Consider the following 26677-nt stretch of genomic DNA (forward strand, 5'->3'; position numbering starts at 1 on the left):
GCTTCGGGAAGGGGGAGCAGCCGGTGCCGTGGGCCGCGAGGGGTCGGCTGAGCGGCCCGGCAGGAACCGCGTCTGCGCGGGCGCAGGGCAGGGAACGGCTGCCAAGCCGGGAGCGCTTGGCTGGCTGGCACGGAGGAATTCCTTCTCCCAGCCCCTTGTGTGTGTGGCTTCGGTTGTTGTTGTTGTTGCTTTGTTTTGTGGGGTTTTATTTTGTGTTTTTGATCTTCGGTGCAGCTAGGTGATGCAGGCAGGTGGGATATACACTAAGCAGCACTTCCACCCCATCCTTCTGTGAGGAAGTTGGCTGGGAGTTGTCCAAGTAGGGAAACACAGAAACCACCTCTTGTTCCTGGACCTGTTAGATCAAGTGCAGGGTGTTTCTGCTCACTGCTGTAGGAGCCTGACCTCATCCGTAACCACGACAAGAATGGAAGATGTTTGGTGTGCCTAGGTGATGATGTATTGGTGCAAGGTTGCAGTAGGAACATGCACTCTACAAAGGATCCATGCCACGAGGAGGTTTGCTTTTCTGGTCGGGTTGGTTTTGCTCTGAGATGATGCCTGTAATGGACCCACAGATCATGAGCCTGTGTAACAGTGGAGGGAGTTTTGGTTCGTTCCGTTGCTGTTTCTGCTCATGGGTGGGTGGAAGGATTCCAGCCTGGAGATCCCTTGGATATGGTGACTGTCAAAGGCAGAGCCATCGGAACAGTTTGAGGGGGAGGAGTGTGTTGTGCTGTGCTCGTGTCGGCTGGGCCCAGGGCAGTGTGTTGCCCTGCTGAAGGGGTAGTCCTTGCTGCAGCTCTTGTGACTTTCCAGCTCACTGTGTGCTTTGGGCAGCTGATAAGCTGGAGCCAGGGGCCTGCCCTCTGTCCTAGGAGAACCTTGGCTCACTGTCAGCCTCCCTTCCCCCTATTCTTCCAAGTTCCTTAAAGAAAATGAAACGTGCTGCTCTATCAAAAACGCTATTTTCAGAGCTTTTCATAGAGCCTTTAAGAACAGGGTTTCTCGAGATGCGTTCTCCTGCATGCTCCTCAAAGGAGCATCTTCTGGGTGATCCTTTTGAGCTGCTTCAGAAAGCCTCTTCCCAGGTTCTTTCCTGCCCTTCAAAATAAACAGGATTTTGCAGCAAAGGGACTTGCACATCAAGAGGGAAGGAGCTTGCAGGGTGGGAGGGTTAAGTGATCCGTTCTCTCAAGAGTTAGGCACCTGCAGGCTGCAGCGGCCCCGTGCGAAGGGCTGTGCTGCCTGCCCGGAGCGCCCTTGGCAGGGAGGGATGGGAAGGGATGGGAAGGGCAGGGCAGGGGGGACGCTCCCTCCTGGGCGCTGTGCGGTGTGTCTGGGTGGCGGGTGCCTCCACCTGCCTCTCCTGTGTGTGTGCTGTGCTGGGGCCAGGCGCAGCGGCCGGCTGGCCACGCAGCTGTGACCAGCAGGAAAACGCCTGCCCGGATTTCACTTGGCGGCTGTCTGCGTTCCCGCGGCCTGGCCGCTGCGGCCGATGCTCTCTTGGGTCTGGCCGCTGCGGCCGATGCTCTCTTGGGTCTCTCTGATTGGGGTTGGAGCTCTTTGCAAGGTGGACAGTGCTGCACACCAAGCCCTAACCCCTCACTGCTGCCTCGTAGAAGCTAATATAGAAGTGTCTTTATGGGGACAGTACATTCAAGTAAATGCTCTCTCCTTAAGAATCTTTCTCAGGACAAGTGGTTGAACTGAGATGGGTTCCAAGTTAGATTGATATTTAACCTGGGCATACTAAGAAAATACTTCACTGTTTAGTTGAAGCAAACAAATGAAGAGGAGGCAGCTTTTTGGTATGATCTGCACTCCAGCCACAGCCAATGCTAATGTTTTGTTTTTTCTTCTCTTTTGCAGATATATTTCCAGCTGATGGCCATTCTGGTATGTATTAATTAAAAATGGAGCCCATGCCTTTCCCCTCCCCTGTACTTCTTTCTGCAAAGTCAGCTCTGACCAAATTTAGAAGACTCGTAGAGGAATATACAACAGACTTTAACTGAAGAAAAATAATTCTGATGTTTGGTCATTCTAGTATGACAGTGACATGTCTCATGCTTTCATGTAGTGATGATTGTAGTCTGGAAAACTGCCTTCTTCCAAAATACTGTAGCCGGGCAAATTTGGGGGTCTGTGTTGAAAGAAGTCTGCCAAGTTTGGCAATTTGTAGGTCTTGATCATATGTAACTCGGCACATTGAAGGCTGAAGATCCAAGTGTAACTCGGAACTGCAGCTGTTAGTCTGTGTGTTAGTTTTATGTAGTTTGATTTGTCTGTGAATCTGAAAATGTGTATTTAAATTTGCAACAAGTTAAAAAGATGCAGGTTTTCCCTTGGCTTGTTTAGGCTCTATGTTGCTGCTGTGTGCCTCCATGTATGACAACTCGGTACAGCTGTGCTGGCCCTGGGGCAGGACCAGGGTGTTTCCTGACCCCAGCAGGCAATGCCGTCTTCGTAGGACATACCCTGCAGAAAAGGGTTTGGCTCTTGGCCTCGTGAGGGAGGGAGAGGCTGTTCCAGATAGGATGCCCAGATCCGAGAGGCGACGTAGCCTTTCAAAGCCCGTGTCAGTGCTCTTAATTCTTGCCTCACCAAATCTTCTTGGGAACTCTTTCTTGTTGATGTTGATCAGGACCGAAGTGGAGCTGTATGTTTTTCCCTAGTCATGCCCCGAAAGGCAGTAAGAAGCTGCAGCGCTTGGTGCCTTTTGCATGTTCCGTGGTGAAGGCATGGGGGAGTGAGGATCAGGTCCTGCCCTGCGTGACCTGGAACTCGCGACTCTACCTTCTGCCTGGATCTCCATTGCGGCAATGGGATGCTCTTTCCCCAGTCCACACCAGTATTGTGCAGATAACCTCCCCTGCAGATTGCAGAACACTGGATCAAAATAACATTTTGGAAATATGAAAATCAGCTCTACTGTCTTAAAGTTAAAGCTGCTTTCTGTAAAATAACTCACTGAGACGTCTAGTGTAACATTTGGGACAGTGTAGTTTGGCTTCATGAACTGAACAGACGGCAGTGAAATGTGCATGTGTATTTGTTTCCAGAGCTCTAGCTGTCTTGCAGGGCCCTTGGAGTGCTGCAGAAGAGGCATCTCCTGGGTCTTTTAAGAAGAAATCCCAGCATATTTAAGGATTTCAGTTTTTTATCACTTTTTAAGACTGGCTTGTATCTTCCCATGCATTGAGTGCAGCAGGACTGAAATCAAGATGGAGCAATGACTGCATAGAAAAAATTCTGATATTTAGAATATTTTAGCTATTCTAATTCAGATATTTATTTTCTTTTCCTCTGTCCCCTAGCAAGAGGGTTTTCTGCATTCTGTTGAAGATCTGCCTCCTCAGGTGCCGGGTTTTCTCTGTGTTGCAAACTTGGAGGTTTCCTTTGGTTGGCACAACCGCATGCTCTGCGCTCCAGCCGGCCGGGGACCTTCACAGATGGCCCCAGGGTGGGGCCCACGTGTGTATCTGCACCAGATGATAGTGTGTGTTTTTCAGTAGATGCAAGTTACATTTTCTGCAGTGCTATTGACAGGTAACCCACAGCTGGCATGTTTTGCAATTCTCTCTATTCTTCAGCAGATAAGGGAAAGTTTTAAGACAGGATTCCTCTTGTTAGTAGCCATCTTGGACACCGTGTGGTCCTCTCTCCTGCCGCTTCACCAGAAAGTCCTGAAAGGTGGTGCTGTGCTTTCTCATCTGTGTGCTGAGCTTATCTGGAAGCGCTGGTATCTCCCAGCACACAGGAGGGGAAATGCAGAAGGCGAAGATGGGGTAGAAGCGCTGGCCGGGGGTGGCAGCCTGGCCTGGGGCCGGCGTCAGGGTGACTGTGTGTTTCTGAGCGTGGCTGTGGTGCCTTCACCTCGCTTTCTTTGCTGAGGTGGGCCCAGGGGATGAATTTGCTGAAGTTCATTGCTGCAAATCCGCAGGGCTCTTGCACTGTATCAGTGACCATTTATTAAGGTTAATTGTCAGGGCAGGCAGGTCCATACAGGCAGGTTCCCTCCCTAGCCTGCATCCTGCTGTTTGCGCAGGGAGGACGGCGGGCTGCGGCAGCAGGCTGAGCACCGAGCCGGACCGCGAGCGGTTCCGCGGGCAGCGCGTGCCTGCTGCGGGCGTCCCGCTCGCCCCGTCACGAGCGAGCGCGGGACGATGGAGGGCAGCCCCGCGGCGCTGGAAGCGCAGCCCCCTCTCCGGGGGTGCCAGCTCCCCTTCCGTCCTGGCCGCGGCTGCTTGGTCCTGTCCTGCGCTCCCAGACCAGGGTTCGGGATTAGGATTCGGGAGAAGCCATTTGAAAGCTGGTGACCTGGAGTTGGGGTGAGGAGCTGACAGATCCCAGCACCCTTCCAAGATGCAGTGTTGGGCAGTGTGCAGGCACAGGAGCACTGACTCTTTCCCTCTCGTACTCCCATTTCTGCTGTTGCCTGAGGGATGTGAGGGCACCTTCTACCTAGACCTCTGTGGACAGGTTGGCCGTAACAAAACTAGTTTCTCTGCAAGGCTGCTGATGCTGTATGCCTTGCAAGACTCGTTCCACAGGAGGTAGGGAAGTTTACAGTCTGCTATCTAAGGAAGTCCTTAGAAAGTGCTTTTTAAATGTCCTTTTTAACTACTGGTTTCCTAAGGTGCTCGTGGTTCTAGCTTTGCAGAAGGTGCCCTCCTGCTATCTCCTACGGTGCAGCCCCCAGCCGTTCTGGTCACCCCTCCTAGGCTGGTCCTGTGGCCAGCTCAGCTGTGTCCCATGTACCTGGCGCCTGTGACGAGGTGCAGACACCAGCTCTGACTGTGCAGCCCAGTTACGGGTGCACCGGTGCGCAGGGCAGCAGCCCGGGAGGCTCTTGTCTTGTTCTCGCTCTCACTTCTCGCAATTCCTTGGTTTTTTTGTGTGCGTGTCTTTGTTGGTCTGTTTTTTGTCTGCTGCTGCTCCTCCAGCTGATTGTTTTGGAGAGCTCCCAGCAGTGGCTCTGCTGTGTCTTTCCCAAGTTATTACTGCCAGTTCGTGTTCAGTACTGGAATCCTTTCATAAAGGGATGTGGGAGATGCTGTCACTGCAAGGAAGTAATCTTTAATGCTCTGGGAAGAAAAGGAGGGTGGGCTGAATCTTCGCATCAGGAGGAAAAGCACTGTATTGCACTTCCTGCTGCAACTGGCTGTTCTCAGATCCTTAGGGAAGGCTTGCTCCAATCAGGATCTTTTTTTACTCTTTGTGATATGTATTGGGAAAGAGGGGGCAGCCACCTGTGACGCTGGAATTACCTGACATGGAGAATAAGTTCCATGCAGAGAGCCCTGGGACAGTGTGTCCTGGTAGGGAGTTAGCAGCAGTGGTTGTATCAAAGCCCTGGAAAAGCTTGGAATTTCACTGCCACTGGCTTAAGACAGGGGCTTAAGTAAGCGTGTTTTATCTTCCACTTGGAGAGCACACCCTGAAATCTGCTTGCAAGAGGTATGGTAATTCCTAAGTAGCAAAATAGAAGCTTTTTCTGCCTGCTCTAAAAGACTGCAAGAATATTTGGCTGCTTGTTGATATTGCCATGTTAATGCTCTGAATTCACCAGCAGGAATAAGCCTGGATACCTGCAGTCAGTTTAATCCATGTGGTTACTGGCCTGTAGAATTTCTTTAGCTCATTTCTGGGAAATGCGGCTGGGTGGGTGTCCGAGCGCCGGCCCTGCTGAACTTGTGGAGCGGCTGCTGGAGCAGATCCTGGCAGCGCGGGGCTGGGCCCGGCTCTGCGCCGTGTCCCGCTCTGCTCTGCCCTGGTTCCCTGGTGCGCGGGGCGGGCGCGGGGATCCCGCTCGCGTGGGGGAAAGCAGAGCAGGGAGGGATCGAGACTCCCTGGTTACCTTGCAGTCTGCTTTCCAGAAATGTGGTCTCTGGAGCTCTTCTTTAAAATGCCAGGTTTTCCGGGGGAAATTTTGTGTGGGGTTTGTATCTTTGCTGCTTGCGGGACCCCCTCACCTCTTCTGCTGGTGCCTGCGACAGGCGCCTGACCTGTGCCGTCCCCGTCTGGAAAGTGTGAATGTGCAGAGCCGAAGGTCCTCGTGGCAGACGCGCTCAATTCCTGTCTGCCGGCTGTTAAATATTTACAGTGAGCCGAAGCAGATGCTCGTGAGGAAGGGTTTGTCAGCGCGCGGGTCCCCAGCTGCAGCTGCACACGAGGCTGACGCCGTTAAAGGGCTCGTGCCCGTGCGCAGCCCTTGGCGCGGCGGCACAGGGACCTCTTGGCGCTCGCGCTGCGGGCGCTGCTGCCTCTTGCTGTCTCATCAGCTGCAGTGAGACGCAGGCAGAGAACTCCCCCTCTGCTCATGACAGGAGATTAATGATGGCTGGTCCCGAGGCTTTTTTTTGATGCTCTTCTACTAGGGTGAGAGCAGGGAGCAAATGATTCTTTGGCAGAACTGGGTTTTTATGGCTTTTTTTCTGGGCCTTCTCTCCCCAGTGACAAGCACATTCGTGACCTTTGCACGGTTGCCTTTGCTCCCTCTCCAGTGTCTTGTTCACGCAGCTACGTTGCAGAGCGAGGACCGGGTTGGTGCAAGTGAGGTAACGCCTGTCACAGAGCGCTGAGCCTGAGCAGCGCCAGCCTCCTGCAGTGCTCTGGACCCTCCGGATCCAGGGTGGAGTCTGGAGCGTCTCTGCTGCCAGCGCGGGCTGTGCGGAGACGCAAGGCGAGCGCTCCTGCGAGCGCCACGGCGCTGCTGGGCCCGCTGGTCAGGCTTCCAGCCTGCCTCCCGCCCTCCAGATAAGGCCCGAGGCCTTGGGCTCGGCCCTGCGCGTTGCTCTTGGTGCTTATCAGCTTTCCGTGCTGACAAGGTGACCTGCGCAACGCCAGGGACCGCGCGGGACGGTGTCGGCAGCCCGCGCTGCGGCTCGGCCTTCCCGGTGCGGCCCGGCCCGGGCCGGGTCCCTGGCCCTGGGTGCAGCCCCGTGGCCGGGAGAGGCAGGATCCCCGGCGGGGCAGGGGCGGCCTCGCTGGGTCAGCATTTTTCACACTAAATATAGTTGCCTGCGCTTCCATAAGGCCGGGATTTTTGCGTCACGTGACTGTCTTATCCCTCCTGGCCAGCAGTCAGGCGGGGTAGGGGATCGTGTGTCTGGATGGGTAATAATTAACCGTTAACTAGCTTTTCATTAGGGCCTGGCGGAACAGGCGGAGCGCTGCAGCGGAGGTAAGCAGCAGCGGAGGAGGCTGCTCCGGGTCCTCCTGGAGGGTGGAGACTGGTCCTGGCAGGACAGCCCCTGCCTTTAACTTGCAAATCAGTAGCCCCCAGAGGTGAGCGGGTGGTTTTTTCGGTGTTTTATGAGGAGTTGCATATCCTTCGTGTGCCGTGCGTCTGTCCTTGTTGTCCTGTAGTTCCTGCCAGCGTCCTCCCCGCCACTGTTTTTTAGGTCATGAACTATCAGGCGGTCCCCGAGCCGGGAGGAGGGCCTGACCCGCAGCCTCCTCCGTGACTTGGCTGCGTGGCCTAATTCCCGGCGAGCTCCTGCCCCGCTGCCGGGGGAGCGGGCTGGCGCTTCCCGAGCGCTTTCCGTGCGCTCCTGCTTTCCCCGTGTCCTTGCTGCGCCGGGCGGCCCTCGGCGGCAGCTGAATCAACTCTCGCCTTTTCCCAGGGCCTGGCCCGTGACGGGCGTCCACAGGTTGTGGGGCTAACACGGCCGTCGGCTTCTGCAGCCTCCCGTTAACCGTTTAATCTGCCGGAGAAGGTGCCGCCGTCCTCGGAAGCATTGGAGTGCGCTGGCGTTTCTTGCCTGTGATGACAGGACTCGCTTCCTGGATGATCTGCTGGCCGGGGGCCTGCGTGGCCCAGAACAGCCGGTCGGGCGCCGGTTCTGGCGGTGTCTCCCGCGGGGCTGAGCGGTTGGCGGGATGGGTTCCCGTCCCCCTGGAAGCAGCGGGGCGGCTCGCTGAGCGCGGGCCCGAGGCACCACACAGCTCCCGCGGGCACAGAGCAGCCGTGTGACCGTGCCCGCGTCCCCAAGGGATGCCTCGGGAAGTCTGGGAACCGCCAACTTTCCCAGGAAAGACCCTTCAGTTTGAGAGAACACAAGTGAGTGTTCCTTTCGGGGGAAGTTCCCGTGTTCTTTCATTCCTTTTGACCCTGCTGTCCAGAGGATTCCTGCAGAGCACGAGCATCTGTGATGCAGGCTTCTTAGAAATCCTCCTTGGGGAAGAGCATCGCTTGGAAAGATGGTGGAAAGATATCGTTGCCCTTAAGATGTTTAATTTACTGTCTTGTAAGGAGTAGTCGTATGTGCCATAAGGCATCCACAGCACCCTTACTGGTGCTGTTAATGTTAAAGTGCCCATTTGTGTTTCTTAACCAAGTCCTTCCAGGTTATAGCTTGTCCATAAATGGCCTTTAAACAGGAAGGCTGCAGGGAGAGGTTTATGGATCCTTAGGAACTCGGGGCCATCCCTCCGTTCATCTGCCCAGAGGCAGCCTGGAATGGGACCCTGCAGGTGCCCACACTGTGTGGCTCGGGGTGTTTGGCTCTTGGGCCACCACACAGGGCCAGCTCTGTCATTACAAAGTGTGTGTAGAGCCTGGCTGTGCTGTTCTGCATAACAGAACTGTGACGGTTTGTATGTGAAAAGTGTTGGTGTTCGTAGGCTTCCTGTAATGAGGGCTTCTTTACATCTGCTGCCCCTGCTTGTTCTGAAGGTCTCTGCAAGGTTTCTCTGCCTTTAGGATGCTGTTGGTGGAGGCAGGCTCTGCAAATGCATCGAGCTGCTTTTGCTCTTTCCTTCCTTGCAAACTGTCCGGGGAGTCCTCCTTGTACACGGCACAGAAGCGTCCACTGAGGGATTCTGAGGACTTGAGAGCTGGGAATAAAACCCTGGTGCCCGCAAGGCGCAGGGCCGTGGCTGTGCTGTGCTGGCCTGCCTGGCACCGTTGCCCGTCCCTCCCCGAGTCCCTGTCCCCTCGGCTCTCCCGTTTCCTCCCCTTTCCTGGGCGCGCGGGCTCCCGAGCTCTCGGCTCGCTCTAGGACACCCAGGTAGGAGTGCTCTGCTCTCTGCGGAGCTGTCGAGTGCCCTTTTTGAAGTTATTTTTAGCTCGTGATCTTTGCAGCAGTTGCCGAGCTTCCATTGCAGAGGAGCGTAGGCAGCTCCTTGCTTCCTTGGCTGTTACCGTGGGGCTGGCGGGGTCTGTCTGCAGCCCCAGGAGCGCTGGGAGCTGCTGCAGGAGGGATGTGCCTGGTTTGTGCTGCATTTCCATGCGGTGGCATCCCATTTAAAGCTGTTGAGAGAGCCCTGACCTGGTGTTGCCCTCAATTCCTGCACCTTCCCCACTACTCCCACTCTTCTACCTGTGGCAGTGATTTGGTGAGAGGTAGAGCAGGAAAACGGTGGGCTGGCAGATGGGTGAGATGCAGTGTCTGTGCTCGGTTTGCCCTGAAGCTGGCAGGTTTTATGCATCTTATGACATCTCCAGCAAAATGGGAGCACGCAAAGCCAGTCAGTGACAGGGATCTTTCTAAATCCTTATGAAGCTTTTCCTCCGTGTGGTTGTGCGTGGGGCGGCTCTGGAGGCAGTCGTCTCTCGTGTGAGACGCAGCCAGGACCAGGCCTTTGGGAGGCAAGCGGAGGTGGAAGCCTGGTCTCCAAGTGCATCTCCAGGTCCCCTGTGCGGAGTGTCCCCGTCTGCCGTTGCTTCCTAGCCCTCATGCTGAGCGAATGTTCCCTACCACAGGCCGTCTCGCTGACGGAAAAGCGGTTCCAGCAGTGCCTGGAGGTGGACGGGGGGTGTTTGCCCGTCCCTCGAGCCTCCCCCGTCACACTGTGGCAGACTCGTAACAGCCCAGACCCCCCCGCAGCTTCCTTGGCGCCCAGGCTGCTGGTGGAAGGGCCGGGCTGCGCTCGGCCCCGTGTGGCTGCAGGACCGCGGTGCTGACCTGGCTCGCGGACTTGTCTCCCGCACCTGGGTTTGGCCGGGCTCTGGCTCCAAGTCTTTGGTCGTTCTGCATGGGCTAGGGTGGGTGCCACGGGAGAACCTGGGGTCTTGTCCCCACTGCCGAGCAAACCAGGCCACCCTGGCAGAGAGTTCGAGGTGTGCAGGGAGGACAGGGCCTCGCCGAGGAAGTGCTTGGGTTCATACACCGGGTTTCCCGCGCTGGCAAGCTGAGAACATGTTAGTTAGCCCACGTGTAGCTATTCTGGATTGGCCGCCTGGGTCTCCTTGGGGGCTGCAGTGGGATGTGCAGCTACAGCAGCTGCTCTGTGGACTTGGCTCTGCCTTGTCACCTGCCGGCGCTCTGTGTCCTGTGGGAACTGCTGTGCTGGGTCGGTGCTGTTCCACCCTGTGTGTCCTGTATGTGGCCCTGCAGGGGGGCCTCTCTTGCCCTCCTCTGGAAAGGCTCTCAAGGGGTTAGGGAGTTAGGTGTTTCCAGGGAAAGCAGCCGATTCCCGGGCAGCCAAGACTTTCTTGGCTTGGAGAAATAGTGCATGCGTCAGTGCTGCAGGAGCTAGTAGCAGTGGTCTCGGGTGTAAGTTGTCTGATGAGTTCTGTTCCTGCTCCTCTGGGCAGCTGTCACACCCCCGCGTTCCCTGCGTGTCTCAGGAGGTCACTGCAAGTGCCTTCTCCTTGCCAGGGCACGGTTCTGCTCTCGCGTCCAGGTTGCGCAGACCTCCAGCCTCACCAGACCTGGCTCAACGTTGTTGAAGCTGAACTCGTTCTCCATCAGCCCGGAGACCTTGGAGCCGCTTTGCCAAAGCGGGTGCCCCGTCATGCCGGGTATGGTGTGCGGTACTCGGCCGGTGACTGAACTCCTGTCTCTGCAGGAGTGTGGTTAAGCAGATCCTGTTAAACTGCTAGGTGTGCAGACTGGCTTCCCTGCTCTGCGCCCTTGGGCCCCTTTGGAGAGCTCTGGGGAAACCAGGGATTCCAGTTCTTCCCTTCTGCCCCCAGCAGGATCGTCAGTGCAGAGTATGTGCCCCTGCCTCAGCCTCTCCAGTGCAAAGTCCGGACTCTTGGCTTCCGAAACCACCTTCGTCAGCGGTTTTGCCTAGATGCATGCTGTGAACTTAGAGCAGCTTAGGGGCAGGCCTGTTCCCTGCTCGACTCCCTTCGTGGGGGAAGGAAGCGTGTGCAGTGTCGGGGATGGAGCACGTGCTGGGGTCTGGCGTTGCGAGAGCCCTGGAAGGCTGCGCTCCCGCTGGGCTCTGCGCTGGAAGCGCTGCCTGTCCTGGAGAGACCGTCCCTTGGGGAGGAGCTTTGGCAGTGCAAACCTGCGTCTCTGTTGCACCAGGATGGTCTGTCAGGAGCAGGCACTGCAGTTTGTGTGCAGGAGGTGCAGGTATTCTTGCTCCAGTACTAGGTATTTCCCCAACCTTATTCCTTCTCTTCATCTTCCATCTTTAAAAATTGCAAGCTGCCATAGAGATGAGAGCATCAGATGGAGCAACACAGTTCCTGATCTAAGCTGGGTAGGAAAGACACCTCCTGGGCTGGCTGCGGTGCTCTGCGGCCCTGCAGCTCGTGTCCTCCCGAGCGCGGTCGGTGCTCGCTTAGCTGTGCAGAGCTGCTCTCGCCCTGGCCCTCTCCTCGCTGGCAGTGACTCGTCTGCTTCCATGTAAGAGGTGTTCCTAGCCCAAATGTGGCCGTGAACTTCCTCCTCCGAGGGGGCAGCTTCCCCGCAGCGGTCTCGGTCTGGAAGGAGAACGCAGGGTGTTCCCGTAGCTCCAGGTGCTTCAGGGAGCAGGATCCACAAGGCAGAGGACACCTGAGCTGCGGCTTGGTGATCGAGGGGTTTGACGGCAGCACCGCGTCGCAGCCCTGTGGCATCCCTCTCGGCGGTTAAGAAATAACCTCATCTTGGCTTTCGGAGTCTGCAGGAAATGATCCGATTCCCAACGCGTTTCCATAGATAGTTGTTGGCAAAGCCGAGGGGGCAGGAGAGGGAATCGCTTCTGGTGGAATCACTGCTGAGGCCATTTGAGTGAGCTGAGGATAGGCAGAGAGGAGGCAGGAGGCTCCTGGATCAAAACTTGGGACCTGCTTTCTATTCCTGGCCGCGCCAACATCTGCGCTGTGACCTCAGACCAAGCACTGCTTCCTCCTCGGCTCCATCCGCGCTGGTCTGACGCAGCGGAACGCGGGTTTGCTCCGTGCCCGCTCCGCACGCCCCGCGCGCACCAGGGCCCGGCTCTGTGCCCGGGTTTCCAGGCACTGCAGCCACTTGGTGCAACTAAATATGTGCAAAAAGAGATTTTTTTTTTTTTCTGCAAGTGTCAGGATGCAAACCTCCCTGATTGGCCTCCGGATAATATTTGCATCAAAAGGTAGAAGTCAGCAGCTGCAGCAAGCCCTGGGAAGTAGAGGGAAAGCCATTGTCTCGCTCCAAGATTTCTCTGGCTGCTTCTGTCGGCTGTTGAGCAGAGCTGCTGCTCGTGCCTGTTCCCTCTCTGCGTGTCCCTTCCTCGGTGAGGAGCCGGTGCGTGGAGCATCTGTCCGCGATGGATCCGTGCCTGTGTCCCCGGCACAGGGTTTGGCTGCTGCCGCAGGGATCCAGCGGCTCCGCATCCCTCTGGCTGCCCCTCTCCTTCGTGCCGTGCTGCCGGGCTGCGGGAGCTGCAGGGGCTTCTTCCCTGTCTCCTGCTTGGGCCCAGGCACCATAAAGGAGGTGTCTGTCGGCTGGCTGACTTAGCATGTTCTCCCTATCTTTTTTCCAAGCAATCTTTTTCTTTTATTTTGAAAACACCCGAGGTGTTGTGACTGCTGAGACACGTCAGCACTTTTTAGATGTTCAGCCAGCAAGCAGGGCAGGCTGTAGTCTCCCTCGCTAGTGTCGCCGGTGCTCGGTTTTCCCCTAGTTTTCCCACGGACTCCATCGGTGCCGACAGGAGCCGCCTGCGGCCACCTCCGGGCCCTGCTGCCCGAGCCGCCGTCCCGTGGGCTGCGCTGGCTGCTGCAGCGCTTCGCTCAGCGCGTCGTGTCTCCTGTGGTGCTCTGCAAACGCTAATTAGTCCTCCCAGCACCTCCGCTCGATAAGGGATCCCTGTTCCTATCTTGCAGATAAGAAAACTCGCAGAACTTGTTTGAAACAACCTACTCCCTGCGCCGCAAAGCGTCCTGGCACTGCTCGCCCGCTGCGTGCGCCTCCGCATGGGTGCCCTCTTTAGCAAGAGGGCCTCTTCTTGGCCCGTCCCCAAGGATGCCCCGCAGCACGTTGCGATGCGGCGAGGCGGCCGCGGGAGCGGGGAGGGCAGGACGCCCGCCCGGCGGGGTTGGCAGCGGGAGCGGGCGCCTCGCTCTGCGCGGACGGGCACCCAGGGCACCTACCGCTCGGAGCCGGCGGGCGCTCCCGTCCCTGCGGAAAGGGGCTGCCCGCGGGGCTGTGCTGCAGCGCTGGGCCCTTTGGAAGCTATATTTAGTTGGTGACATGTGTGGGCGTCGAGGGGAGGATTTCTGGGGCCGCTTTGAAAGCGTTCGTTCTGCCTACGCAAGTAGGGAAGCTGAAAAGCCTCGTGGCAAGATTCCTGCATGGAGCCAGGGTTCTCAAGGAGGTGCACGTGGAATAACCGAGGGACACGTGGGATTGCCGGGGTTTGATTGGGGCGGCAGTGCGAGCAGGCTGGGGGGATCCGGGGGGAAATGGGGAGGATTTGGGGACCCAGGGAAGGGTTTGGGTTGTCCCTGGGGTGAAATCCCCCATGAAGGGGGACGGGGGGGAGGCAACGCGCATGGCTCCGTTCTGCCATGACCCACTCTGCCTTATTGACACTTCAAAGTTTCCAGCTCTGAGCAAGGCTGGGCCAGCAGGATGAATCACAGGTTTCAAGGCTCGGAAAGGGACCGGTTTTGATCATCTAGGCAAAGTCAAGCTGCCTTATGCAGGAGATCAAAGCCAGCTTTGAATGGAGCTCAGCAGGCGACCCAGGGTGTTCCCTGGGTGTCCCCAGGTAGCTCCTGCCACTGCTCGGGGCCCTTCTCACCTCCTTCCCTTGTCACCCCACCCAGCCCCGCGCTTTGGTTTGGAGCCCGGCCGGGGCCGGTGCTGCCGGCGTCGCGCGGCCGCGCTCGGCTCGCTGCCCCGGGCTGTGCTCCGGCACCAGCGCGTCGGCTCCGCGTGTCCGTCCTGTTTGCGGCCCTCCCTCGGGGCCGCGGCTGCTCCTCCCTGTGCAGCGTCCCCGGTAGCGGCGGCTGCCTCCTGCCTGGCCTTGCTGCTGGGGAGGTGGCCCGGTGCCTGCTCCTTGCTGGACAGGGGGGCTCCAGCAGGGTTATCTCAGCCTTCTGTGTGCCCAGGCCGTGTGTGAGCATGTGGTTTCCATCACACCTCTTCAGTTTCAGAGGAGTTTTGGTACATGCTGCTTACCAATGATCCCGCTGCTTTGGCAGGGGTCTGTTCTGACAGCCCTTCCCCAGGCAGCGCTTGGCGGATGAGCCCCGGGGCCGGTACCTCAGAACGGCCCGAAGCGGCTCAGCGCGTCCCGGCTCCGCGCTCTGCACGTTCCCTCTCGTGAGCCCGGCGCCGCACGGCGGATCAAAGCGAGGCCCGAGACGGGCAGCCCGGGCGCACGGCCCTGCCGCGGAGGAGCCGCGCGCACCGCGACACGCTCGGCTGTCCACGGCGTGTTTGTTTTGCCGCGAACAGCGGGTCAGGTTCTGCCCTGCAGAGCAGCCGAGCGCTCTGCCAGCCCTGCTCCTTGGCAGGCAAGGCCGAGCGGAGAGGGCCGAGCTAAGGCAGGGGTCTCTGTGTGGAGGGACGCGGTTATGGGCCTGCCTTCCCGAGGGAAACCAGCCCCGGGATTCACGAGGAGGGCTGGAGCGCAGTGAACGTGGAGCGCGGTGCAGCCAGCCCGTCGGTGACGGGAATGCGATGGAGCAGGCAGCGGGCCTGGGCGCAGAGCTGCGTGTCTGCAGCAGGCAGCTCGGGAGGGGAGTGTTTTCTGCACAGCTCCGTTCCATCGGGATGGGCCTCCTGCAGAAGCTGGCTCTGCTTTCTCTTTCCCTTTCCCTCTTTTCCCTCCTTTGCCTGGGGAGAGGAAGTGCTGCTTGTGGCTCCCTTTCCACCCACCTCCCCCCAGAGCTAACACTTCCGCAGCCCTCAGCTCTGTCCTAACGTTTTTGTTTTCCTTTTCTCGCAGAACATACTACCCCTGCGAAGGTGGTGAGGGCTGCCAACCCCAGACAGCGGAAGGGAAGCAAGGTAAGCGTGGGCCGCCCTCCCCGCGGCGGCCGCCAGCGCGTGGTGCCGCTGTCAGCACGGAGGGAGCACCCCGAGGGGCTGCGGAGCGCGTCCTGCACACACCACCTCGCTGCACAGGGGCTCACGTGCCGGCCTGCCTGTTAGCAGGAGAGCGCAGGAGAATATCCTGGTTCTCCAGCCCCTCTTCAGCTTTCTAGTGGAGTAGCTCCTCCTAAGGACACTTAGCACTTGGTCGTGGTGCCCACGCTGCGAAGTGGTGGAGCTGTGACGGAGGAGCGTGTCTGCAGGGTCCCGGTCTATCCCCTTTACTCCATTTGTGTTCCCCACTGGGACACCAGCAACCACAGTAACTAGTTTCAAACCAAGCCACTGTTTCTGCAGAAGAGCCATGGGTCAGTGTCAGTGCCATGGGTAGTTCCTGAGGATGATGCAGGTGCTCGGGGCATAGTTGCCCCAGGAATAGCTGAGAACCCCCAGCAGCCAGCAGAGACACATCTGCAGCCTCACGGTACTACTTTATCCATCCCAAGATCCCAGGGGTCAGAAGACACTCCTGCCTGTGGGACACGTATGGCTCTGCACTGGAGATGGTTTTCCCAAAAAGCCTGCCTTCCAGAGAGGAGTGTGTTCTCATGAAGGACTTGATGACTCCAAATCAACTTTAGAATTGAGAATCCCTCAAGGACAAGGGGGAATTTTTCTGCCTGCGTCATCTTAAACTCGATGCCCGACCATTATTAATCGCATATCCAGACAGTGGTTTGGGTCCTTACTTTCCGCTGCTGTTCTAACGACCATTGGATACCTGCTTGCTTTCCTGCTCCAAATCCCTCCAAACAATTCTACTATCTGGTCCCTAAGCTCTTTGGTTACCAACACTTGATTGCAGTTAAGCATTTAAGTGAAAATAAGCCTGACTCTAACTTGCCACTAGGTGGAGGCAACTTCTTTAATGGGACACAGTTGCTTCAGGTTGGTTAAGGATAAAAGTTCTGCTTCCAGTTCTGTGCTTTGCCTATCCAAGGAACAGAAATTATGATGACGTCTCAGGGGCCTGAATTTACAACCTTTTTCCAAAGACTGTTTAAAAGCTTGAGTGGTATCACACTGTCCAGAGAGGAATTATCCTGGGCAGTTCAATGCCATGTGCTCCTGCTGGGGCGGGGAGCTTGGTGGGAGTTGGAAGGCCAGTGGCCACCTGATAGGTGTATACTGATCTGCAGATATTTGGGATTAAATTGGTGACCGTTTTGGGGCTGGGGATGTACATAGTCATCATAAAAGCTTGTGTGTAGCACCCAGATGTCCTGGGGATAGCTGTGGGACATGGCGGGCTGTGATGCTCTGGCTGCGAGGGCTCCTGGCTGTGAAACCCACAAACTGTGCACTAACGAGACCTTTCTCTTTGGACACAAGGTTGGTGACTTCGGTGATGCCACAAATTGGCCAACACCGGGAGAAATAGCCCACAAGAGTGTCCAGGTGAGAATATAAGATCCTCCATAGCTATTTGTGGTTGAACCTCAGTATTTTACACCTGCGTCCTGCCCGGTGGTGCGCTCGGGGAAGCAGTGGTGTTGGGAGGCACCTCTGTGCTCTGTTGTTATGAGGTGGGAGATCCTGGGCCTTCTCAAAGAGGTTCTCGCCCTGCTGAATGGCACAGGGCCCTGGCAGGTCTCCCGGTGCTGTTGCTGCCCTGGTGGCTCTGGCTGACCGGGCCGTTTGGGGTGCCGAGTGTCGGTCCAGGAATAGCGCCCTGGGTGCAGGGCATTTCCTTTTAGGGCTGCCTCGCCGGCCGGGCTCCCTCGCTCCGTGCTGCTATTCTGGGAGCGCGGAGCCCGCTCTCACCCCGCGCTGGGGAGGCAGGTACGGCAGCCCTGGGCTGGCCAGTGCGAGAAAGGGTCTGGGTGAACACTGGGACTTCCAGTAACGAAACTGAATTAACACGCGAGAAAGGGACTTGCATGCCCTTGAGGCAGAGCTTTGCACTCCTTAGACAGATGTGGCATTGCTGGAGCACTTACGTGGCTTCGCCAGCTCCCTGCTGTCTCTGGGGGCATGAGGGCCGCTCTCGCTCTTGTCGTGTTGGCATGCGGTGCCCTGAAGCCCCATCCAGGAACACCGAGCCTCCTTGGCAGTCCTTCTCATAGCCTCTGTGCCCAGAGCTGCGTCCCGACTCGAGTGCATCCCCTGGAGATAGCTCAGGTGTTTCTGTAGGATGCCTTGCCCTGGTCAGATACACAGGACAGCTCGGGGGGACATGGGGTAGGGATGTTCCCAAGCCCTTCTGTTCCTGTTCCCACTGGAATTGCTGGGCTCTGCCTCCAGCTCTTCCGTTTCTCCCAAGCCTCATATTTCCTCTTGTACTTCCATGTCCCCAGCAGCCACATAAAGCACCGCCCATCCGTAAACTGCCTGTCAAGAAAGACATGAAAGAACAGGAGAAAGGGGATGGGAGCGATGGCAAGGAGAGTTTGAAAACGAAGTCAGATGAGTCTGGAGAGGAGAAGAACGGTGACGATGACAACCAGAAGTCAGCCCAAAAGAAGAAAGGTAAGGCAGGCTGTGGCAGCTGCCTGCAGCGGCAGTCACCTCAGCTCAGCAGCGGCTGGATGCCGGTGTCACCCTCTGTGAGCGCTGCCCCTGTCCCCGCAGGCCTGGCTGCAGGACGTGCTGCCTGCACCCTGCAATAAGCAGAGGCTAGAACAGGGCCCGAGCAGGGTCTCTGCTGTCCTTCCCTGAGGAGCTGTGGCAGCAGGGGTCTGCCTGCTCCTGTGTGCTACCCGGTGGCACAGAAAAGCCGTCTGACTGTAGGTCACGTAGGCCATGGTTGACACATGGGCTTGGTCTGGCCTGAGCTGTGGGCTAAAAGGAGGAGAGGAGGGACAAGTGCTGTGGAGCAACAGCAGGGTTTGCATGCTCTTCGTCTGTGCCTGGGAGCCCTGATCAGATCCTTTTTGCATCCTCATGGTGCCTCTTGTGGCTTCAGAGAGAGTGGGGCCCTGAGGGACATTCAAGGAAAAAGTCAATGCAAAAGACCCTGCTGCTTTCTCTACTTTGTGTGAGGTGTGTGTGGCAAGAAGGGGCTGAGGGCAAGGAAGCAGATAACAGTCTGCATCACACCCAGATCCTCTCCTTTTGCAGGCAACAAACACAAGTGGGTCCCTCTGCAGATCGACATGAAGTCAGAGGTGCCCCGGGACAAAACGGCCTCTCGGAACAACCGGCAGAACGAGCAGCACAGACACCCTTCCAACAACCGCGGCGAGCTGAAAGGTGGGTGCTGCGCGTGAGCCCGCTGTGCCTGCGCCTGCCACGGGGCAGCACTGCCGGGGCCGCGGCCCTGGGGAGAGCGAGCCCCGTTGCTCTGAGCGCGGCTGCCCTGCCGGGCACGGCTGGCTCTGCCAGGGCTCTGCTTGCTCGGAGAGCTCGGGGGTACCGGGACTTCAGCTCTTAACCTCCCTCCTCCTCCTCCGCCCCTTCTCCCGCAGGCTGGCACCCGGATAACAAGCACGAACGCAGCTGGCAAGACCACGACGAAACCTCCAGCGTGAAGAGCGAGGGAGGAGCCGTGCGAGGAGCCTTCCGAGGCCGTGGCCGGGGCCGAGGCCGGGGCCGGGGCCGCGGCAGAGGAGGTGCTCGCTGTATGTGTGGCCTCGTGGCGGCAGAGAGCGAGCGAGCGTGTGCTGGAGTGTGCAAGGCTGCAGGGAGTGCGTGTGTGACCTGGCGCCCCCAAAAGCTGCTTGGGGAGGGGGCAGAGAGCAGCTGGGATACACAAAAGTAGTTTGGGAAGATCATCCCGGCTAAGAGGCATCAGCTGTTGTTCCATGGCCCAGAACTCTTGGTTTGGATTCGCTTGTGAGGACTTTACGTGCCACTCTAGAGGTGGCATCTAGCTGAGCTGATTTCAGTAAAAGCAAATTAGATTAGTATTTGAATAAAGGTAAACGTTGCTTGCCTTCTCAAGTTCAGCTCTTCTGCCTGCCTTCTGTCACTTGAGCGTTCCTATTGGCAGGAGCTACAACATGCTGATGTTCTGCTTGGGCTTACTGTAATGTTGAGAGCCAGTCAGGAGCCTTCCTTGGGTGTGGAAGGGCATCTACACTGGCACTGGTCAGGGTTGTGGCTGAGCTGAATCTCATATCAGCTTCAGTGCAGAGCCTTGGTGTGTTGTCTAGGCTACCCAGCTGCTTCTGGATGAGAGGGGTAATGGCATCTCCTTGCCCAGGCGTTGCTCCCTCCTCCGGGGAAGGCTGAGAGCAGCAGTGAGGGATGGGGCGGGGATGTCCCTCTCTGCAGTCCTGGGGCAGTGGGGCACTGTTTGTGCTGTAGTCCCATGTCATGTGGTAGCACAGCCCGTTAGCAGGTTCCAGAGGCTCTGTGCTGACAGGAATGTCCCTTGTCCCTGTCTCGTAGCGCACTTCGACTACCAGTACGGGTACCGGAAGTACGAGGGCTCCGACGGCTCCCGCACCCAGAAGTACGCCAGCAACATCACCTACTACTTCGACAACATCAGCAGCACCGAGCTGTACAGCGTGGACCAGGAGCTGCTCAAGGACTACATCAAGCGGCAAATGTAAGCACTGCCTCCCTTCCTTGTCTGCACGTTGTTCGGAGGTGTTTGTTGGTGGCATGTTTAATGACACCGTCCCTGGGGAGTGTATCACTAATCCCTTGGGTAAGGCTGGAGCCGAGGCATGTTTACTCTGTGCCGTGCTGCTTGCAGCACTCGCTCACTGCATCGTCATGCCCAGGCTCCCCAGGTTCCTGTGTTCAGCTGTGCAGCAGCAGAACAGCTCAGTGCAGGGACGGGTAGGGGTTATTTCCTCAGGGTTCCCTGAGGAAGGTGGCAGGAGCCAGCACTCACTGACATGTTGTCCATGCAGAGAGTATTACTTCAGCGTGGACAACCTGGAGCGAGACTTCTTCCTGCGTCGCAAGATGGACTCGGATGGCTTCCTTCCTATCACCTTGATTGCCAGCTTCCACCGGGTGCAAGCACTGACTACTGACATCAGTCTCATCATCAAGGTGAGGGCAAGGGAAGCTGAACTTTCCTCCTTGTTCCTCTCACCACCCTGCACTGTGTTCTGGCTGGGTCATGGATGAGATGCAAGTGATGCTTACTTTATCCTTTGCCCTGTTCCCTTCTCCTCTTGGACCGTTTGGAAAGGAAGGGCTAGGGCTGAGGCTTAGCCACTCTCTGTGCCAAGGCAGGGTCATAAACTCACCCAGAGTCATTTGGTTCCAGGCCCTGAAGGACAGCAAAGTAGTGGAAATCGTGGACCAGAAGATCAGGAGAAAAGAGCAGCCAGAAAAATGGGCTCTGCCTGGCCCTCCCATGGCAGACTACACACAGACAGACTTCTCCCAGTTCATCAACTGTCCTGAGTTTGTGCCCCGGCAGAGCTTCCAGAAGGAGACAGGTGAGTGTTCTGGGAAGTGTGGAATGTGGTGTTGATACTGCCAAAACACTGAGACTGCTAAGGGACAAGAATGTCCTCAAGGCAGGGCTCTGCCGTTTGGTTTCTGCTACGCGGTGGGAAGCAGCATGGGTCTGACCAGTGTGTGGAATAAGCTTCAGACCCTCAGAGCCCTGCCCCTCTGTATGGGGAAACATGAAAGGATCAAGTGTATGACGGCCCTTAGAGATCTGGGAGGAGATGGGGTGGTGCAGTTGGGGGCTGAAGGGGTCTGGGCAGGCTCAGTCCTGCTGGAAGTGTCTCAGCCACTCCTGGAGACACCTTCCCACCCTTGGACAAAGGAGAGGACGCTCATGAACCCAACGTTGTCCAAATGGGTGAGGAGATGTGGGGCACAAATGGGGCAGCAAGTAAGGAGCTGTCAAGCAATTGCTGAGGAAGGCTCAGCAATCGTTTAAGGGTTGCCCCTGTCCGTATACCTCTATCCTCCCTGGCAGGAGCCCAGGGCTGAGCTGGAAAGGCCATGTGGAGGAGAGGTGGCTGCTGCTGTTGCAAGAGTTAGGGTTGGCAGGGGAGATCTGTGCTACTGGCTATAAGGCTCTCTTGAGAAAGTTTCCTTAAGAGCAGTAGATTAACCACCTTCTTTAGATCTCTCTACCCATCTGGGAAGTGGGCAACTGCAGAGGTCCGTGATCAAAACCAACATCACTGCCCTAAGCAGATTTTTTATTTTATTAGCATTCTGAGGCAGCCTCCTGACAGCAGGGATGTTTCTGCCTAGGGTTTTGGTTGCTAGCATGTCCCATGGGCCCTGCTGTGCTGTCAGACTTGCTAGCAAGAGCAGATATTTTCCTCTCGGTTGGGTGTTTTACACACACGGTTCCTTGTTCCTCCCTCCAAGCCTGGGCTGTAGGCAAAGCTAAGCACTGGCTCTGAGGTTTGTAAAGCACCTTCTCTATCTCCCCATCTCTAGAATCTGCTCCCGGCTCCCCGCGTCCTGCCAGCCCGGTCCCCACCAAAACCGAGGAGGTCAGTAACCTGAAGACGATGCCCAAGGGGCTGTCCGCCAGCCTGCCCGACCTGGATTCAGAGACATGGATTGAAGTGAAGAAGAGGCCTCGGCCCTCCCCAGCCAAGCCCAAGGTATGGAGTGATGCAGGACCCACTGGGATGGGGTTGGGCCAACTGTCTTGAATCGTAGCTGAGCACCAGCTTTGAAGATGGACAAAGTCTGTCATTGGAATGATATTCTAGTCTCTCCTGCCCTCGTCTGAACTCTCTTAACAACCACTCTGCAGTGCTTGAGGTATAAATAGTGTTCTCCTCAAATGGCAATTTCTGGATGGGGTAAAGAAAAAGATAGAATAGCAGGGTCTCCAAGTGCTGGGCATGTTCTGTTACCTGGTCTTTACCTCACATCACCTTTGGCTTGCAGAAACCAGAGGAGTCCAAGACACCACAGCAGCAGAAACAAAAGGACCAAGATGAACCTGAGGAGCTGGACTTCCTCTTTGATGAGGAGATGGAGCAGATGGATGGCCGCAAGAACACATTCACCGACTGGTCGGATGAGGATTCGGATTACGAGATTGATGATCGGGATGTGAACAAGATCCTCATTGTGACCCAGACACCTCCTTACCTGCGCCGGCATCCTGGCGGGGACCGGACTGGCAACCACACATCCAGGGCTAAAATGAGCTCGGAGCTGGCCAAGGTGATCAACGACGGGCTGTACTACTATGAGCAGGACCTGTGGACGGAGCAGTTTGAGCCGGAGTACTCTCAGATCAAGGTGAGAGCTGAATAGTTAATCTAAGGTAGGGAGCCTGTGAAGCAGCTTGGCCACCCTGGGGCTCTGGGATGGAAAGGGCAGTCCCCAGGGCTCTAGCCCATGTACAGGGTAGAGCTAAGCTGGGATTTATCCTCTTACACTATAGGGCTGTGGGCTGTGATTGGGATTTCTGGTTCCCAGGATTGTGCTCTGCCGTGTCTGGGATAAACACGGCCCTGTAATGCAGTGTAAGGCTGCAGCAAGTTAAATAATGTGCCGACAACAAGGTGACCTGGAAAGTGGAACACGTCACTGTCTGCCAGGGTCTTGGCTGCTCCTGTCTGCAGTGTGGGATCTCCGGAGGGAGTGGATGTCTCTGCATGGTCTGTAGTGCCCAATTTAATGGTTCCTTGGAGACTGCAGTTACTGTGGGCAGGTTTATTGATAGCTCGGCCACACCTGGCCTCTGCTCTTCTCTTTCTGGTTTGCATGGACTTGGGCTTTCTAGAGAAAGCCCATCTGCCTCTAAAACATGAGAATCCCAGCTTGGAGACTCATAGTCGAGGACTTTTCTAGGGTCCTTTAGGGATGTGGGAAGGAGGTGCTAGAAATGCAGGAAGGCAGCAGGGATGGTGGGGTGCTGGTCAGGCAGAGATGATCAAACTTGCCTTGAGCCCTGCTGGCACAAGTAAGTAGAAGAGCCTGAAAGAAGTAAGTGAAGGTGGGTGAAGCTGCTCTGTTGGATCCCTGAAAGCCTAAGCCTGATGGGTTCAGGTCTGGTCACTGCAGGACCCTTTTTGACTGTTGGGTTTCTCCTTGCAATGCATGAGCATGTGAGTCATCCTGCTTGGCACCAAGGCCCAGCCGCTGTATTTTGTGCCCAGTGTTGTGGCTATTGCACAAGCAGTGATCGAGATGAGCTGTTGAGCTGGGAGAAGTAAATAATTGGTTGCTTCATCATCTTCCTCTTCAAATGCAGCAAGAGGTGGAGAACTTCAAGAAGGTGAATATGATAAGCAGGGAGCAGTTCGATACCCTGACCCCAGAGCCCCCTGTGGATCCAAACCAAGAAGTTCCTCCCGGCCCTCCCAGGTTCCAGCAAGGTAAGTGAGAGCGGGAATGGGTAGGACTGGATTTGTCCTCATCCTTGTTAGAGCTGGGTTTGGGTGGAGGGGTTGAAGCAAGCCTGCCAGTGCAGCCTCCTGGAGCTCTGGCAGTGGCAGGAACAGGAGCTGCAGATCTAAGATTTGTGAGTAGGCCTGGGAGGTTTGGTCACAGCTGGGGAGAGGAAAGTAGGGACCCACAGCCGTGTGGTATCCCCTCTCCTAGAGCAGCGCAGTTCTCTTAGCTGGGTGTTTTGGGGCACCCAGAGAAGAGGCCCAAAAGCAAGGGTGTCCCAGCTGATGGGGGAAATCTTGCTAGGCTCTCACCTAACAGTGAGGATGCAATTTCCCTTTTGGACCCACTCATCAGAACATCCTTACCTGGGAGACAATTCCCTGCCAGGCCTGGGTACCTGGTGCTCAGGCGGAGTGCTGGTCTGTCCTGCTTGGGTTGCAGGGAGTTGTCATTGCTATTAGCCACTGGGAAGGAAATAACTTTGTAGAATCGCTGGGAACTCAGGCTAGGACCTGCTGCACAGCCTTGGGCTGTCTGGAGAGGCTTGTCACGGGTTAGGTTTGAAGTTGGTCATCTCAGGAAGACAGAGACGTAGCCATGAGTTCCTGCTCGTGGTGAGGAGTCCCTTGGCTGTAGTGATACCCTCAGGCTCAGACTTCTGTTTGATGCAGGTTGGGGGTTTCTCTCTGCAGTACCTACAGATGCTTTGGCTAACAAGCTGTTTGGAGTCCCTGAGCCTTCAACAATTGCCCGGTCTTTGCCTACGACTGTACCAGAATCACCCAACTACCGCAATGCCAGGACCCCCCGGACCCCTCGCACACCTCAGCTGAAAGACCCAACACAGACACCCCGGTTTTATCCCGTGGTAAAAGAAGGCAGGACGATAGATGCCAAGGTGAGACCTAGGCTGGGGTGCAGGAGGGAGGCTGGGGTTACCCAGCTGGGGCCCAGAGGGGAAAAGGATGGATCCCTGTTGCTTTGTGTCTTGCAGACTCCACGGAAGAGGAAGACAAGACACAGTTCAAATCCGCCGATGGAATGCCACGTGGGCTGGGTGATGGATTCTCGGGAACACAGGCCTCGTACTGCCTCTATCAGGTCTGGGACAGAGGAAGGCAGGGTGACAGGGAAAGCAGAAACAGGAAAGGGAATGGGCATGGAAAGGGACTGGCAGTGTCGTCTGGTCTGGCAGGACCAGGGCACACGTGTCACAGGGCAGAGTGCGACCTCGTGCTGCTGTCGCTGGCTGATGCCAAGGAGGGGGATTGACAGGAGTCTCTTGTGCTCAGTTCCAGCCCCTCAGAAGGGACCCCGGCTGTTGGAAGCTATGGCTGCACCCCACAGTCCCTGCCCAAGTTCCAGCATCCTTCCCACGAGCTGCTCAAGGAGAACGGCTTCACGCAACACGTCTACCACAAGTACCGTCGGCGCTGCCTTAACGGTAGGCACGTGGGGAGGGACAGCGCGCCGCCGGCTTTGGGGCAGGGTGCCCCTGTCTGGCCCTCTTGCGTGGTACCAGGGTGCTGTAGGACAAGCTCGTGGGTAGTGGATGTTCCCCTCCAGTCCGTGGAGTGAGCGAGCTGTGGCTTAGGGAGCTCAGGTCTTCAACAAGTGGGGCTATTCACAGTGCCACAAACCCTCCTGTGTGCGGGCGCCTGTCCGCTCCTGCGGGCTCCAGACAGAGCTGGCCGCGTGTGACAAGGTCTGTCTCGTAATGAGCCCCTCTTCCCCAAACAGAGCGGAAACGACTGGGCATTGGACAGTCCCAGGAGATGAACACGCTCTTCCGGTTCTGGTCCTTCTTCCTCCGAGATCACTTCAACAAGAAAATGTATGAGGAGTTCAAGCAACTGGCTGTGGAGGATGGGAAGGAGGGATACAGGTAGGAGAAGGGCAGGGTGGGCATTCTTGGAAGGGGAATGAGGGAGGAGGGCCTGGGGCCTGCAGGGCTTACAGCAAAGCGAAGGCAGCATCTCTCTGCCTTGTTGGGGCAGGCCTGGGGCTGCCCCAGCAGGGTGCTGTGCTCTGAGAGCTGCCCTGTCCAGGTGTCGCATGCACACAGTGAGCATGACATGCTGTTCTCTTCTCAGGTACGGTCTGGAGTGCCTTTTCAGATACTACAGCTATGGGCTGGAGAAGAAATTCCGGCCAGACATATTTAAAGACTTTCAAGAAGAGACCATCAAGGATTACGAAGCTGGTAGGTGCCTCCTTTGGCCCCCCCTTGACTTGGCAGTAACGTAGCTCAGCTGTGTGGCTGCCCCTGGGCCTCTGCTCATGACTTCGAGAAAATGAGAAAGTGTTTTATGTGAGTGTGTCCAACTGGGACTTGCTACGATGCCCCACTGTTACACTGGGTTCCATGGTTTTGCCCTAGGGTGTTTGTTTTTTTTTTCTTTTCTTTTCTTTCTCTCCTCCCCTGTGTCAGTTTGCCTGGGCTTGAGACCTTCTGTCCCCATCCACTCGTGGTGAGGGGTGCCCCTGCTTTGCAGGGGAGAACTGGGTAGATGTTTGCTTACCTGGAGCCTGTTCGGGGAGGTAGGAGGAGGTAGGGTGCAATGAGAGGACAGAAGACTGTAGCTATTACAAAGCACATTGTTCTGGACTTTCTCACTGCCTTGTAGTGTGGCAGTCTGTCACCTATTTGTCACTATCAGTCTAGGCACAGTCTGGGGACATCTCCTAACAAGGAGGCTGCCTGTTACTGACCTGATGTAGCTTGCTGTCTTCCACGTGCTCTGTATTGCCTTCCTTGTGCCTTCTGGTGGGCTAGAAGAGTCTCTGGGACTGAAAGTTTGTAGCTCTAGTACTGGGGAAGCCTTTCGGGAACAGTTCTCACTTGTGGTTCAATTCTCTTCCACCCATTCCAGGACAGCTTTATGGGCTGGAAAAGTTCTGGGCCTTCTTAAAATATTCCAAAGCCAAAAACCTGGACATCAACAGCAAATTGCAAGAATACCTCAGCAAGTTCAAGCGCCTCGAGGACTTCCGCGTGGACGTGAGTAGGAGCAGTGCTTGCACTGCGCTCGTCTCCCTCCTCAGGCTCCCCTCTTCCCCTTGGGTTTGGGGCCCCAGTGGTGGAGGCAGGGGAAGTCAGTGACACCTAGTGTCATGCCTCATCATTGCAGCTGGGCCAGGGATGGCAACTTGAACACCTCCAGCTACCTGTTCTTCTTCAGCTGCTCCAT

The 26677-nt window shown here is 56.7% G+C and overlaps 1 protein-coding gene across 3 annotated transcripts in view; it reads left to right on the forward strand.

Annotated features, from left to right (window-relative positions):
* LARP1 (La ribonucleoprotein 1, translational regulator) overlaps positions 1-26677 on the forward strand; it is a 42567-nt gene that overhangs the window by 15298 nt on the left and 592 nt on the right. Inside the window, exons 2-19 of one of the 3 annotated variants that reach the window (XM_088536868.1) lie at positions 1873-1899; positions 15106-15167; positions 16584-16649; positions 17549-17720; positions 18312-18443; positions 18659-18811; positions 19584-19746; positions 20057-20201; positions 20422-20596; positions 21567-21736; positions 22029-22388; positions 23347-23470; positions 24179-24384; positions 24481-24587; positions 24779-24930; positions 25227-25371; positions 25580-25689; positions 26360-26487. In XM_088536868.1, coding sequence (XP_088392994.1) covers positions 1873-1899; positions 15106-15167; positions 16584-16649; positions 17549-17720; positions 18312-18443; positions 18659-18811; positions 19584-19746; positions 20057-20201; positions 20422-20596; positions 21567-21736; positions 22029-22388; positions 23347-23470; positions 24179-24384; positions 24481-24587; positions 24779-24930; positions 25227-25371; positions 25580-25689; positions 26360-26487 — 2597 coding nt within the window. The remainder of the gene's footprint in view (positions 1-1872; positions 1900-15105; positions 15168-16583; positions 16650-17548; positions 17721-18311; positions 18444-18658; positions 18812-19583; positions 19747-20056; positions 20202-20421; positions 20597-21566; positions 21737-22028; positions 22389-23346; positions 23471-24178; positions 24385-24480; positions 24588-24778; positions 24931-25226; positions 25372-25579; positions 25690-26359; positions 26488-26677) is intronic. The other 2 variants (XM_088536870.1, XM_088536869.1) reach the window with 2 other exon arrangements.

Source organism: Tinamus guttatus, unplaced genomic scaffold (assembly GCF_059628265.1).
Source record: "Tinamus guttatus ecotype Peru unplaced genomic scaffold, ASM5962826v1 Tinamus_guttatus_pri_ptg000710l, whole genome shotgun sequence".
Classification (NCBI taxonomy): domain Eukaryota; kingdom Metazoa; phylum Chordata; class Aves; order Tinamiformes; family Tinamidae; genus Tinamus; species Tinamus guttatus.